General features: G+C 54.7%; 1 protein-coding gene across 1 annotated transcript; it reads left to right on the plus strand.

Annotated features, from left to right (window-relative positions):
- Nucleotides 1-1,162: 1,162 nt before the first annotated feature.
- On the plus strand, nucleotides 1,163-13,825 carry ITPRIPL1 (ITPRIP like 1). Its single transcript, XM_074940119.1, has 2 exons — nucleotides 1,163-1,220; nucleotides 11,961-13,825. Exon 2 carries the CDS (start codon nucleotides 11,964-11,966, stop codon nucleotides 13,578-13,580), a length of 1,617 nt encoding a protein of 538 aa, XP_074796220.1. The 5' UTR covers nucleotides 1,163-1,220; nucleotides 11,961-11,963; the 3' UTR covers nucleotides 13,581-13,825.
- Nucleotides 13,826-16,006: the final 2,181 nt, after the last annotated feature.

The following is a 16,006-nucleotide window of genomic DNA, read 5'->3' on the forward strand; positions in this document are numbered from 1 at the left end:
ACTGGCAGCACTGAGTCCGGGGCCTTCCAGCCTGCTCAGTAGTGCTGCCTTTCTCCCCCTCTTCTGTCCTTCCCTCCAGCTCCCCCCCAACATGGTTCATTTCTCGATGTCTCCCTGTGACAGGCTGCCAGCGGTCACCTCAGGGGCAGGCCCCCTCCTTCCCCGGGGAAGGTGTTACCCAACTGGGTTAATCTCTCCTGCCTGTGGAGAGCTGTCCCCTTGACACCCCAAGGTGACTGGTCATGACTCCAGACTCCCCCCTGACAGCTTTAATCTCTCTGACACCTTCGCTCCCTCCGCTTCTGTCTCAGAGTTATGGGAACCAACTGCAGGCCGGGCCAGGGATAAGACACAAAGGGAACAGGACCCGTGGGCTCTGGGCTGTTCAGGGAGTCGGCAGGCACTTCGTATTTAGTCACTGAGTCCAACTGGCCTCAGAGAGCTGTAAGAAACCTGTCTGTAGCTTTGCAGTCTCTGTGGAAAGGATTTAGACTTCTTCTATTCAGGCAGCTAACTCCTAGTGTAGACATGATCTGAACTGGTGAAACTTGTGTTCATACCACTGCAGTGAGTGACGGAAACCCCCAGGCCAGCCCCACAGCAGCTGTGACTTGGCCTGGCACCAGTCAAGTCAAGAGAGTGATACTGGATTTACAACAGGGGAAGGTTTGGCCCCCAGGGCAGACAAGGTCTTAGACGTGTCAAAGAGCTGCTGGTCTGGCCCCTGGAATTCAGCGCTCTAGAGGAGTGGTTAGGTGGAGGTTTGCGTGGGAGTTTGCTTGTGTTTCCGCGGCATTGTTCAGCATGAAAGAGCCCAAAGCCCGTTCCAGAAGGGCCTTTGCACAACTCCGTCCTTTGCACAGTTCCAGTGCGCTTGTGGCAGGGATGAACTTGGCCCGGCAGAGGCAGAAGTCGCAATACTCGCTCCGGACCCGCAGCCCCCTCCGTGGCAGGGCTGAGTCCCCTTTGGCGTGCACCAGTGCAGCTCAGGCACCGCTCCACTGGGCTCGATGGAGTTACACCACTGGGGTAAGAAGAGTCAGGTCCCAGGAAGCCTGCCCCGGCGTACTGCGGGGGATGCAGGGCAGCCCTGGAGCCGGGTTGGTCAGCAACGGGAAACCCAGAGAAATGATTGGTTCAGTTCGAAAAGGGTTCGGAATTTGTCAACAAATGCGAAAAGTCTGTTGTGGTCAGGTTACCAGCCAGCTTCAGAAAGCCCGGTGAGTGCAGTGGGGTGCCTGCCTGGGAACTTGAACCCCAAACTCCGCCCTTCCAGGGGAACAGCCCAGCCCGGAAACTATTCCTGAGCCCGTCTACCGGGATCTGAAGCCCCACCTCCCAGATAAATCACCATGCTAGAGAGTCACTCTCGCTCTTTGGCCCAGTGACTATTTAGTATTTATCCAAAATGGGACAGCGTCAGCAAGGCAGATTGAGAGCAGCCCACTCCAGAATAGCCTGAAAGCTGGTGGGTAGGGAGGGGTGAACATTCTTCATGGGACAAACGGACAACAGGACAGTGTGCTCTCTTTCCAGAGCCCAGGCATGCTATGTCACACTAAGATTGGATGGGCTTCTGAAGTCGACTGGAAAGGATCCATTGGGGATGGTTCATATCAGCACTCGGGACAAGGGATTGTGGGATAGGTGACTTCAGGGAACTCAGAAGTGTGCTGAAAAAAATGTGGAAGTGATCCTGTCCCCTGAGCAAAGGAAGACAGAATGCAGAATATTCTGCAAGTGAACCACTGGCTAAGTAAATGGAGGAGGGTTTGGGTTTTGTGGAACATTGGTCCACCTTCTAAGGGGAAAGAGAGCGGTATCGTTTGGATGGCCTCCACCTCAGTAGAAGGGGGACCAACCTCCTCAGGGACAGGCTGGCTAGAGTAGTCAGGAGGGCATTAAACTAATAACAAAACAGGAGAGTAAAAAGAAGGAAGTTATGAGCACTCAGCACACAACTGAGATGTTGAGAACAAGGAACAAAGGGACATGAAGAGAAGAAATTCTTTAGTCTGAAAGATAATTGGGAATTGTTTAAGAACACTTGACTAGATGCCCAAAAAGCTGCAATAAGGGAAGAAGGCTGTATTGGTTAAAAATCCTACCTGGTTTAGAGGGGAACTGAAGGCAGCTATAAACAATTTAAAAATGATATATAACAAATAGAAGAAAGGGGAAATTGGTAACAATGAAAATAATTCTGAAGCTAGGAACTGTAGAAAATTGATAAAGGAAGCAAAGAGACACAATGGGAAATCTATGGCCAGCAGAGTTAAGGACAATAAGGAGTTTTTTAAGACCCATTGGCAAAGGGTTCACTGTTCTTTGCAAAGAATTCTCATCTCAGACCTGACAGCCTCTCTACAAGAATGTCTTGCAGGATATTTATCTGTAAAGGATAACATGTAAGGTATCTACAGAAAGCAGGTAACTTATAAAGATTCATAATCATTGCAAGATGTATTTATGGGTAATATTTAAGGAATAATGGAACTATACTGACAGTCTGCTTTATGGACTTGGAGTAAAAGTTAGTCACCAGGGAATATGTATCAGAGATAGTCCATTCAAGCAGATGGGAGCTGTACCCCTCCTGGGTTAGCTGTAATGACAGGTTCCGTTATCTAGGCTTGCTCCATCCCAAGACTAGCAGTGGAAACCATCAGAGAGAACTGAAAACAAACAAAACCACTTGGAGGTGAAAAAGAGACATACAATAGACAGAGAATTGCCCTATCTGTGAATAGAGACATACTTGATGGGGACCCCATCCGGAAAGATGTATTTCCTGAACCCCCTTTTCTGGCCTTTAAATAACCCCCCCAACCTCTCCCAGCTCATCCTCAGAAGCAAGCTCCCCACAGACCAGGACACACCAAATAAACTTACTTTTCTTTTATTAGAAGTGCTCACAAGGGCTATGTGTTGTACAGGAGTGGTGATTTAAGGTCAAACTAGTTAACTGGGCTACCCTGCTCCTTTGGGGGCAGAGGAGCTGGAATTCTGTGAGTAGCCAGTATCAGGGGCTGAAGATCACAGGGGAACAATTCAAAGGGACTTGGTATTAGGGACTGGGCCATGGATGGTCTTGCCTAATGGTCAGGGAGGAAGGCTGGCCAAATGGTTGGAACAGAAGTGCTCAGGCTTAGTGGCCAGAGGCTGAATCAGAAGCCAAGTTGCAATAAATCTGTTAGTCTTTAAGGTGCCACTGGACTCCTCGTTGTTCAAGTCCAGGAAGCGAGTCACTGGTAAGTTTTAAATCAAGACTGGATGTTCTCTAACAGATCTGTGCTAGGCATTACTCTGGGGCAGGTCTCTGGCCTGTGCTATGCAGGAGGGCAGACTAGATGATCACAAAGGTCCTTGCAATGTATGAACCTGGCAGGGTGGAGATCTGAATTCAAGTCCCTGCCCCCAGCGTGGGAGTTCAAAACCTGGGTCTCCCACATTCCAGCATGTGCCTAGCACAGAGAGGGAGTTTGCAGACGCTGACCCGGAAGAAGTTTTTCTAGACAAAACTAATTGGGTCAAATTCACAAAGTTTCGGTTGATCACGACTGCAGTTTTCAGTGAACAAATCATTTATCTGCCAATCATCATCAGTTCTAGCCAGTAAACCAATTCCTGCCAAGCAGGGAGCCCCATGACTGAAGTTTGCACCTTTATGATGCAATGCCCAAGTCAGCAGTGATCTACGATGGTCACGTAATGGGTCTGTGCTTGCCCAACAGAGCTGGAGCCCAATTCCCCTGGGAAAGGAGGAGGAGAATCCCCGCAACTCACCAACTTTGTCTGAAAATAGAGGACGGGGCAAAACAGGATCAAATGAAAAAGTGAGACTTCTCTGATAGAACTGCTCACCCCTGTGAGCCAGGGACCACTGAATGTCAACTGGTAGAGGGCTGCATAGGGTTTACAGAGTTCCTGGGGTCAGATATCTGCACCCATCCACCAGAGGGAGGAGCGTGAGGTCTCTATGGAGAGCCAATTGTCCACTGGTCATCATAATCCTTGTGAAATGTACGTACACCTCATGGTTAAGACGTTATGTATCTATATCGAAAATGATGTTCTTAAGGTCTGTGAGTTAAGGCAGGTCCCCAGGAGTGACACACCTTGGAGTTGTCCCTTTCAGGCAGGAGGCAACAGACACCTATCTTCCTGTCTGGCTGTTTGTATACTGTGTATTGTATGCCTCACACTGTAGGCCTGTGTGTACACCGAGCCGGGTGTGAACTGAGAGATTGCAGAATCTGCAGCAGGGAGTGTCCTGTTTAGGAACAGAGGAAAAGGATTGGCCTGATATTTCTTGGGGTGCAAAGAGACGCATGGAACCCTTCACCTAGGACAGCGTGCGCGTCTCCTGAAAGGAGGGGCCCGGCCAGCCAGGCTGTACAGCACAGCGTGGATTTGGGACCAGTAATACTTTATTAGACATGTGTATCTAGTTAATTAAGTCTAGGCTGTAGGATGCTTTGAGCAGGGGGTTGGACTAGCTCACCTCCTGACGTCTCTTCCAGCCCTGAGCTTCTGTGATTCTATGCATGTTGTGATTTTATTTGATATGTAACCTGTTTCCAATACTCCTTCTTGCTGTTACCTGGGCTTCGGTAAATAACCTTGCACTTGCGTTCACCATAACCAAATCGAGTGCTGTGACCTGTGGTGGAGCTGGTAAGCTGGGTTGTCCTGCTCCTTTGGAAGCAGCGAATCTGTGAGTGTCCAGTGGCTGGACCCCGCAGGGGGATGCTCAGAGGACGCGAGGGCTGGTGTGTGACAGCTGCTAACCTACAGAATGGCAGCGGGCCTGCGTGGGCCAAGAGGGGCAGGCCCAGTGGAGCTGGGGAGCTGACCTCTGGCAGGCACAGACGATGCTGCCTTATGCTACGGGCTGGTGGTAGCGAGGTGCCTCACAGCCCTGGGTACCCTGGGAAGCGTCACACCTGCCATTGCTAGGCCTGGAGGCCTGGGATCTGCGATGATTCCAAGCAATCAGGATTTTGGAATCATAGAATCATAGAATATCAGGGTTGGAAGGGACCTCAGGAGGTCATCTAGTCCAACTCCCTGCTCAAAGCAGGACCAATCCCCAATTAAATCATCCCAGCCAGGGCTTTGTCAAGCCTGACCTTAAAAACTTCTAAGGAAGGAGATTCTACCACCTCCCTAGGTAACGCATTCCAGTGTTTCACCACCCTCCTAGTGAAAAAGTTTTTCCTAATATCCAACCTAAACCTCCCCCACTGCAACTTGAGACCATTACTCCTTGTCCTGTCATCTTCTACCACTGAGAATAGTCTAGATCCATCCTCTTTGGAACCACCTCTCAGGTAGTTGAAAGCAGCTATCAAATCCCCCCTCATTCTTCTCTTCTGCAGACTAAACAATCCCAGTTCCCTCAGCCTCTCCTCATAAGTCATGTGTTCCAGTCCCCTAATCATTTTTGTTGCCCTTCGCTGGACTCTCTCCAATTTATCCACATCCTTCTTGTAGTGTGGGGCCCAAAACTGGACACAGTACTCCAGATGAGGCCTCACCAATGTCGAATAGAGGGGAACGATCACGTCCCTCGATCTGCTCGCTATGCCCCTACTTATACATCCCAAAATGCCATTGGCCTTCTTGGCAACAAGGGCACACTGCTGACTCATATCCAGCTTCTCGTCCACTGTAACCCCTAGGTCCTTTTCCGCAGAACTGCTTCCGAGCCATTCGGTCCCTAGTCTGTAGCTGTGCATTGGGTTCTTCCGTCCTAAGTGCAGGACCCTGCACTTATCCTAACTGAACCTCATCAGGTTTCTTTTGGCCCAATCCTCCAATTTGTCTAGGTCCCTCTGTATCCTATCTCTGCCCTCCAACGTATCTACCACTCCTCCCAGTTTAGTATCATCCGCAAATTTGCTAAGAGTGCAATCCACACCATCCTCCAGATCATTTATGAAGATATTGAACAAAACCGGCCCCACGACCGACCCCTGGGGCACTCCACTTGACACCGGCTGCCAACTAGACATGGAGCCATTGATCACTACCCGTTGAGCCCGACAATCTAGCCAACTTTCTACCCACCTTATAGTACATTCATCCAGCCCATACTTCTTTAACTTGCTGACAAGAATACTGTGGGAGACCGTGTCAAAAGCTTTGCTAAAGTCAAGAAACAATACATCCACTGCTTTCCCTTCATCCACAGAATCAGTAATCTCATCATAGAAGGCGATTAGATTAGTCAGGCATGACCTTCCCTTGGTGAATCCATGCTGACTGTTCCTGATCACTTTACTCTCGTGTAAGTGCTTCAGGACTGATTCCTTGAGGATCTGCTCCATGATTTTTCCGGGGACTGAGGTGAGGCTGACTGGCCTGTAGTTCCCAGGATCCTCCTTCTTCCCTTTTTTAAAGATGGGCACTACATTAGCCTTTTTCCAGTCATCTGGGACTTCCCCCGTTCGCCACGAGTTTTCAAAGATAATGGCCAATGGCTCTGCAATCACATCCGCCAATTCCTTTAGCACTCTCGGATGCAACTCGTCCGGCCCCATGGACTTGTGCATGTCCAGCTTTTCTAAATAGTCCCTAACCACCTCTTTCTCCACAGAGGGCTGGCCATCTACTCCCCATGTTGCGATGCCCAGCGCAGCAGTCTGGGAGCTGTCCTTGTTAGTGAAGACAGAGGCAAAAAAAGCATTGAGCACATTAGCTTTTTCCACATCCTCTGTCACTAGGTTGCCTCCCTCATTCAGTAAGGGGCCCACACTTTCCTTGGCTTTCTTCTTGTTGCCAACATACCTGAAGAAACCCTTCTTGTTACTCTTGACATTTCTTGCTAGCTGCAGCTCCAGGTGCGATTTGGCCCTCCTGATTTCATTCCTACATGCCCGAGCAATATTTTTATACTCTTCCCTGGTCATATGTCCAACCTTCCACTTCTTGTAAGCTTCTTTTTTATGTTTAAGATCCGCTAGGATTTCACCATTAAGCCAAGCTGGTCGCCTGCCATATTTACTATTCTTTCGACTCATCAGGATGGTTTGTCCCTGTAACCTCAACAGGGATTCCTTGAAATACAGCCAGCTCTCCTGGACTCCTTTCCCCTTCATGTTAGTCCCCCAGGGGATCCTACCCATCCGCTCCCTGAGGGAGTCAAAGTCTGCTTTCCTGAAGTCCAGGGTCCGTATCCTGCTGCTTACCTGACATCTCATCTGAAATCCAGCACCTCTGGTTATCTAGGGTCGCCAGGTGTCCGGTTTTCGACTGGGACGCCTGGGTGAAAAGGGACCCTGGTGGCTCCGGTCAGCACCGCCGACCGGGCCGCGAGAAGTCCGGTAGTTGGTGCTGCAGGGCTAAGGCAGGCTAGTCCCTACCTGTCCTGTCACTGCGCTGCGCCCTGGAAGTGTCCAGCGGGTTCGGCTCCTAGGTCGGGGGGGGCCACAGGGCTCCGCAAGCTACCCCCCACCCCGAGCACTGGCTCCGCACTCCCATTGGCTGGGAACTGTGGCCAATGGGAGCTGGGGGGTGGTGCCTGCAGGCGAGAGCAGCGCCCGGAGCCTCCTGGCCCCCCAGCCTAGGAGCCGGACCTGCTGGCTGCTTCCGGAGCCCAGCGCAGAGCCAGGACAGGCAGGGAGCCTGCCTTAGCCCTGCTGCGCCGCTGACCGGGAGCCGCCTGAGGTAAGCCCATGCCCCAATCCCAAGACCCAACCCCCTGCCCCAGCCCCGAGCCTCCCCAAAACCAGAGCCCGATTCTGCACTCCAAACCCCTCATCCCCAGCCCCACCCCAGAGCCCACAAACCCTCCCACACCCCAACCCCCTCACTCAACCCACAGCCCCCTCCTACATTCCAAATCCCTTGACCCCACCCTCCCAGGCTGGAGCCCCCTTCTGCACCCCAAGCCCCTCATCCCCAGCTCCACCCCAGAGGCCTCACCCCTCCCAAACCCCTGGGGGAAACCCCTGCCCCAGCCCAGTGAAAGTGAGTGAGGGTGGGGGAGAGCAAGCCACCGAGGGAGGGGGAATGTAGTGAGCGCAGGGCGGGGCCTCGGGGAAGGGGCAGGGCTTTGGGTAAGGGGCGGGGCTAGGGTGTTTGGTTTTGTGCGATAGGAAAGTTGGCCACCCTGGGTTACACAGAAGTGCCCCTTGCCGCCAGTGGGGGTTTGGGTTCCGCTCTGACACGGCGGGAAAAGGGCCACCTAATGAATCACTAGGGCCACTTCCCAAGCACTTGGGCTTTCCGAGGCAAGCGCTCCGTGTTCCCAGCCCAGATGGTAATCGGGACACGGTACAGAGGTGCGTGCACCAAGCCAAAAGAGCTTGGCTCCCATTTTTACCCACGAAAGCTTATGCCCAAATAAATCTGTTAGTGTGTAAGCTGCCACCGGACTCCTCGTTGTTTTTGGGGATACAGACTAACACGGCTACCCCCTGATACTTACTCCCACTTAGCCTCCCCGATTAAGGCCAGATTTCCCAGACTCCCAATGCTCACTGGCTGCAGGTGCTGGGTACATTCAGCAGCGGGGCTGGGAGAGAGCCAGGCCGCTGGGAGAGAAATAGGGGGCAGGGAGCGACACAGAGCGACTTCCCTCTGAGAGCTGCTTGGTGCCGCATAGCCAGGGTGGGACAGATGCCCTTGGCCTGTGCAGGTGGAGCAGGGGCCGACAGACTAGGAGAGATCTGGCAGAACAGCAAGCCCCAAAGCAGCAAAGGGGGAAGGTCCAGGCCCTCATGCATCTAGACAGAGCTCTCTGAAGCAAGGACTGTCTCTATTCTGTGTGCGTACAGGGCCTAGCACGGGGGGACCGTGGCCTCTCGGTGCTGCTGTGCTAAGCAGACGTCAATCGTAATGCAGACAGAGGCACAAGAGGCCTGGTGTGTGTGTGGGTTAAAGGCCAGGCCTGGGAGTCAGGATCTGACACAGGAGAGGTGGTGAGAAGGGGTTAGTTCACGTTTAAAGTGCCTTGGAGACGTTATGGGTTGGTATTTGTGCAGCCAGTACAAAGTGAGCTGGATTCTGTTCTGCCTCCTGCAGCATCCAGTGGTGAAGCGCTGGAGTGGGTTCCCTAGGGAGGTGGTGAGATCTCCTTCCTTAGAGGTGTTTAAGGCCAGGCTTGACAAAGCCCTGGCTGGGATGATTTAGTTGGGGTTGGTCCTGCCTTGAGCAGGGGGTTGGGCTAGATACCTCCTGAGGTCCCTTCCAGCCCTGATATTCTATGATTCTATGATCCGTGCAATCACCAGCTGCCAAGTTCCTTACTGCTACTCCGAATAACCCAGCAGAAAACACCCAGAGGGGTTTCCAGCTGTAGCGCCCTGGGAGAGCGTGTCTTGCGTCTCTCTCAGGGGCTAGTTCACAGAGCAGATGGCTACTGCCAGCTAATGGGGCTGTTCTTGCGGCAGAGGTCTAGGGTTGGGTGCTGGGTTCAAAGCCCGCTAATGGCCAATGGCTGGGGTCGCTATGCTGCCAGTGGCGATCAGCAATGCCTAGCTGTTATTGGGTTTGTGTCCTGCTTAGGAGAGACTGCGAAGAGATAGGGCAGGAGCCAGGGGAAGCCAGTGACAGAGCAGAGCGAAAAGCAAAGACAGAGAGCAAAATCAAGGGCAGCCAGACGGCCCTTTACTGGATACTGGGCCCCAACTACGCCAGCCGCCCTTTCTCCCCTCAGCGTAGCTCATCTGAAACTGCTACAGATGGACCAAACAATCATGGGCTTCTGCACGTTTTCCAGCTGGTACGATCTTCCGATCCAGACTTGCTCAAAATCCAGCTCCTGCCACGGCTCTGGCTAGCTTTGCTCAGAGCTGCTCAGACTGAGGGAAACGTTGCACGGATGAGCCTAGCCCAGCTTCAAGCTGGTCACAAGTCATCCCACCTGCTTTGCCCTGCTCCAGTTCCCATCTGTCACACCTCTCTGCTGGGATCTCCCCAAGCTGGGCAATGGCAATGGCAGGGAGGCGGCTGAGGGCCTGACATCGCAGGGCACACGTGGAGCATTTGTGCGCCGCCCCTTTAAAGGGATTCTGGCCGGTGTGACTTCACAGAGAGTGGGTAATAATGGAAGGTGGTTGGTGTCAGCGGGCCAGGCAGTGCAATGCGAGTGGAACATCCCGGAGGGCTGCTCTTAGCAGGGCTGTAGCATGGGCCAGCCCTGGCTTAAGCTGCACGCCCCCTTCCAGAGTGTGACGCATCCTCAGAGTGAGTATGGAGAGGCTGGGTGGAGGCGGATGGAGGGGGAGCCCGGAGGCAAAGCTCGGAGCAGCGAACACGGACTTGGGGAAGCATCCTGGCTGCTGGAGCACGTTCCTTAAGGAAGTCCTTAGAAGCATTGGACCAAATTGCCAAGAGCTGTCCCTAATTTGAAGTGCCCAGCTTGAGACAACCAGGCCTGAGTTTGCCGCTCCCTGGGATGCGAACTGGAGTGGTGGGTGCGCCGCACTTCTGGACATCAGGCCACGTGCTCAGAAATGAAGCCCCCACAATCAGTGGCCTTAATGGCTAGTTAGTAACTAGCCTTTCCTAAGCTTGGGGGTGGGCAGAATTATTTAACTGCAAGCGGCCCAGATGCTGCCTGTCTGCAATCTGGATTTCTTTGGTCTCACTATAAATTCCAGCCCTACGACTAAGGGGCCAATTGTCTTTGAAAGCACTTTGCGTTGGAGCTGGGGTCACTGACCCACACTCTAAGGGAGAGGCGGGACGATCTGACCCCTTTGTACCCAGCTGAGGATGGCCCTGCGGTTCCAGGACCGGCTCTAGGCACCAGCAAAGCGGGCATGTACTGGGGGCGGTGCATTTCCAGGGGCAGCGTTCCGGCCACCCTGTTTTTTCGGGGCAGTGGTGCTCTCAGAGCTGCGCCACTTAGACGGGGCGAGGGCACCGCGCCCCTGGCCACAGTGGGAAGGGGAAGCCCCAGCCCCGGGATGCTGAGCAGCCAGGGCCCAACCGCTCCCTGGGGAGGAGAGGGCGAGTCCCGCCGGGGAGCCGGGGCTGCGCCGTCTCATCTGCACCCTGGCTGCTGCGCGGCCTTGTGCCACCCCTTATCTCGGGGCTTCTCTGCGCGGCCGGGCCGGGGAGGGGGGACAGCCCCTGCAGGCGCTGGGAGAAGGGGACATCACGCCCACCCCTTCCAGCGCCGCCTGCGAGCCCCAGCCCCACCTCAGCTTGGAGAGGCAAAACCCTAGAGCCGGCCCCGATTCCAGAGAGGGGAACTGGCAGAACGCAGCTCCTCAAGGCAATACATGAGACTCAGGGCTGTGGGGTTTGGGGTGGACTCCAAGCCTCCCCCACGTCAGGGAGTTGTTTAGATCCCGATCCCGTTGACGCCAGTGGACTATTCCGACTTTCCTAATTCGGCAGCAATTAGCTTCCAAACGATATAGCCCGAAGACGTGTCTGGGCAGAGACCCGCGGTCAGACTCGGGCTGGTATCAAACCAATTTGCAGATTCAGGACCAGACAGGAGAGAAAATCCCACCTATGCCTCAGAGCCAGCTTGGCTGATGCACCTGGAATTTGACCCCCACATTTCCCTACGACCCCAGCAGCACAAGCAACCTGCCCCCAAGCCCCAGGTCTAGACCTTAGATACCCCACCCCCCATCCATCCTCCTGACCCATCCTAGGGGCCCAAACCCCACTAACTTCACAGCTTCCTGCCCCTAGACACCAAATCCCTCTCTCCTTCCTTCAGAGCCCCCAGGCTTGCCCACTCCCCAAATCACCCATGGGAGAAGGAACTACCCTCTCCCAGTCCCAGCCTGGGCCGGGGCGCGGGGTGAGGGAAACGCCGGCTCCAGGCCTGCTGTGCCTTGTGGAGGAGGCCGTGTGCTCTCCCAGTACAGCTTGTGCAGCGCTCAGCCAGCACCTTTGGGTGCTGCCCAAACCTCTGGCAGAGATGGGGGGGAGCCGATGCCCCTCCCCGATCCTTTCCCTCCTGAGTGGTTTTTTCTCCCCTCCTCCAGGCCATGGCTGTGGGCAGCCTGCTCTTCCTGGTGGTGCTGGCCATCGTGCACCACCCCCTGATGGTCAGCGACAAGCAGGACCCGGCGACGGTGCAGCGGGTGCAGGAGCAGGAGCAGCGGCTGGCCCTGGAGATGACGCGCCTGCAGCTGGAGTTTGAGCAGAGGAACCACGAGGAGAGGCCGGGCCCACGCCAGAGCCTGGAGCCAAACCAGAGCCAGGGGGAGGAGGAGGCCACAGCGCTGAGGGTGGCGGCCGAGCAGGGGCCCGACGATGTGGCCTGGGATGGGTGGCACTATGGGGTGCTGGTCATTATCCTGCTCGTTGAGCTCTGCAGGCCAAGCATGGAGCCCGAGTCCAGCTACGACTCCAGCAGCGAGGATGTCAGCAGCGAGGAGGAGGAGGACGATGCCGAAGCAGCACCCAGGGGCTCCTGCACCCAGCATCCCGACTTCCCAGACAGAGCGGCCCTGGAGCACTTTTATGACCAACACCTCCAGGGAGTGTCCAAGGACCTGGCCAGCACCTGTGAGTTTGTGGCAGGCCTGGTGAACACCTTGCTGGAGGCCTGCCGAGTCCTCACCTACCAGACCTTCCTCCCAGAGCTGGAGAACTGCATTGGCGTGGCCAGCACCTTTGAAGGCTGGTGCCCCCATAGGGACCCCAAGGCCTACCGGGTTCTCGTGCCCCTGCTGGCCCCCAAGGGGCATTCCTTCCGCCTGGAGATGGAGAATGCGGAGGGCGCCCCGGAGAAGCATGGCCGCATCGTGGTGGAGCTGGAGTGCGTGTGCAAGCGGGAGAGGCTGCTGGGGGACGTGCTGTGCTTCCTGCACCACGCCGAGGAAGACCTGAGTGACGACGAGCAGGGGCCCTTCCGCGTGCACATCTTGTGCTCCAGCTCCCACCTGGACGTGGGGAAAACCATGCTCTGGTTCCACAGTCTGGTAGGCCAGGCCTGGGCGCTCATGGCTCACAACTACAGCTTCCAGCTCACGGCCCAGCCCTCCGCCTCCTCCTGCAAACTCAGGCTGGCTTACGAGTCCGGGAGGGCCCTCTGCATCGAGATCATACTCGGGGTGCAACAGGGAGACACTCTGGTCTTCCTGGCCAGCCACGGGGCTGAGACGGGCCACCTGAGCAGCACAGTCTGGGTAGAGACCTTTGCTGTCCAGGAAATGCTGTTCTTCCAGCTGGTGAGCAGCTACGCCCCACAGGACAGCTGCCACCTGAAATGCCTGCAGATCCTCATCCACCTCAAGGAATGCAGGCTGCCCACTCTGGAGAACAGGGTCCTCACCACCTACCACTTCAAAACCGCCCTGATGCACCTCCTGCTCCTCCTGCCGCTGTCGGAATGGCGCCCGGAGCAGCTAGCTCAAAGGCTACGGGACACCCTCTCCTACCTGCACCGTGGCCTGGAGGAGAAATGCCTCTACCACTTCCTGATCGGAAACAGCGCCCTGCCCAACCAGATCCCTGTCCCCAAGGCCTGCCGGAATGCCGAGCCACTCAACCTCTTCCAGCACCTGGCACTGAAGCCTGCCGCTCACGCCCAGGCACTGAGCGAGTTCTTGGAAATGATGGAGCAAGTCAGGGCACTACTCCCACAGCGCAGCAAGTAGCAAGACAGTGTGGGTCTGCGGCACTGAGCAGCCCATTATACTGTGGGTCTGATAGCCTAGCCCATCATCCACAGCACAGAAGCACTAGTGGGAGTCAGACCATGCCACTGATACCGGAGTGGAGCCAGAACAGCGTTGGTGAGCCAGGGGCAGGGCCATCAGGGTTTGCCGGAGATGCCACCCTGTGTGCCCTGGGCATGGAGAGACCTGGGGACAGAGGGCATGCAGAAGGCGCTGTACATTTAAAGCCAAGTCAGACAAACTTCCTGGTCCCAGAAATGCTCCAGTATTTTTTTACGCATGTACGTCTGTTCTCAAGGGCTTTGCTCTACTGGTTCAAATAAAAGCGTTGACAAATCTCTATGGTTAAACACTCAACCCCATCACTTTGGATCTAGACTGTTCTCAGTGGTGGCAGATGACAGAACGAGGAGCAATGGTCTCAAGTTGCCGTGGGGGAGGTTTAGGTTGGATATTAGGAAAAACTTTTCCACTAGGAGGGTGGTGAAGCACAGGAATGGGTTACCTAGGGAGGTGGTGGAATCTCCTTCCTTAGAAGTTTTTAAGGCCCAGCTTGACAAAGCCCTGGCTGGGATGATTTAGTTGGGGTTGGTCCTGCTTTGAGCAGGGGGTTGGACTAGATGACCTCCTGAGGCCCCTTCCAACCCTAATCTTCTATGATTCTATGACTGAATCTCTGCTGAAACAAACCCCTCCCTCCAAACGTATTCCACTGACGCCCCAAGCTTGCTGAGTCTGTTGTAGGAATTTGGATGGACTATATGGACCAAAGGTGTTGATGTAACCCAGTCACTGTCCAGGGTCTAACAGGTTTTGTTTGCAGAGACCTCAGCCTGCTACATACCAGGGAAACCCACCTGGAAACATTTTAACCATTTACTAAAGATACAGAAAAGATGGAAAGCCTTTGAAATGCAGTTAAAGCCTTTGAAATGCAAAGTATTAAGTAAGGCAAGGCCTGGGCCCTCATGTCTCACAACTACAATTTCCAGCACATGGCCAAGCCCTCTGCCTCCTTCTGCAAGCGTCTGTTTGAACTACATCCCTTGTTCCCTTTCCCTTTGGCCGGAGAGAGGTTTTAGGAGGAAACCCCCCCATTTGACAGTCTCTTAGACGGTAACAACGACAGGCAATCATAGGTGCTGACTCCGGGGCTGGAGCATTCATGAAAAGAAATAGTGGGTGCTTAGCACCGACCCGCAGCCAGCTCTCCCCCTCCCCCATAGCTTCTCCCGTCTGCCCCACTGATCAACTCCTCCCCCTCCCTCCCAGCGCCTCCTGCCCACCGCGGATCAGCTGCTCCATGGCCTCTAGGAGACACTGGGAGGAAGGGGGAGGAGCAGGGATGGGACACACTCGGGGGAGAACTGGGCAGGAAGAGGGGGGTGGAAGGGGGCCCTTGGGGAAAGGGGTGGAGTGGGGCGGGCCCTGGGGTGGAACAGGAAGAGGTGGGGCAAGGGGGTGGAGTGGGGCCGGGGCCTGGGGCAGAGAGGGGCCTGTGACGGCAAGAACTGTCCTTTTGGGGAAAAGAGGAGAAGCTAGTGGAGATGAGCTGGAGCTGTCCTTGCTGCTGCTCTTGAAGTCTGATCCCGTTTCCTAAGACAACAAACTCACAAAAGGGGAGAGAAAAGAACAGCACAGGGAGAAAATGCAGCTTCTGTCTCTGGTATGACTCTCATTTGCAACCTCCCTGCTGAAAAGCCCCGGCCCAGCCCACCCTCTGATCAGCCACTTCAAGGCCTGGCAATCTCGGACCAGCTTTTCGCTGCCTCTCTGGTCACAGGTTTACAGCAGTGCTACGAAATATCCAGGCTTGGCTGGCTAAGCCAGACTCTTGTGAGGCAGAAGGAAAAAGGAGAGGGCTAGCAAAGAGACGAGCAAAGGGAGGGAAAGAAAAGGACACATGGGCTGGAGAGAGCGAGACAAAGTTTCACACGCCAGGTGGTGGCTGGGAGTCAGCTGGAGCCGGCGAAGTGGTGATGTCGTCTGGGTCCCGCTCTCTGGCCCCGTCTGATCAGGACATCGTTCAAGATCAGGATGATGACGTCCCACAGTCCCAGGAGATGGTGGGGGTGGCAGCCATGCTGGTGAACGCGCTCTAGTAGCCAATTTTTCTCCCCAAAGTCTCTATAAGGCCCCACAAAGGGAGTGCTGGGTGGAGTAACCTGTCACTTCATTATTTTCTCCGCCAATTAGTTTCAACTCACCCATTCTGGTTCTCTGGTTTCTGATTCCACACTTTTCTTGTTACCAGGCATGATCGTAACACAGTCCTTGAGTTGTATCAGGAGGCCTCTGGGTCGGGACTAATTCAGTCTGTCTGTCTGTCTGTCTCCCTTTTGGACTTTCACCCAGCGACGTCTGTTGCTATAGGCAGTTGTCACATCTTATAAATTCACTCTTCT

Source organism: Natator depressus, chromosome 26 (assembly GCF_965152275.1).
Source record: "Natator depressus isolate rNatDep1 chromosome 26, rNatDep2.hap1, whole genome shotgun sequence".
Classification (NCBI taxonomy): domain Eukaryota; kingdom Metazoa; phylum Chordata; order Testudines; family Cheloniidae; genus Natator; species Natator depressus.

Bases quoted from the DNA above. Each gene is read 5' to 3' on its own strand.
- ITPRIPL1 (XM_074940119.1), top strand. From the start codon at position 11,964: ATGGCTGTGGGCAGCCTGCTCTTCCTGGTGGTGCTGGCCATCGTGCAC.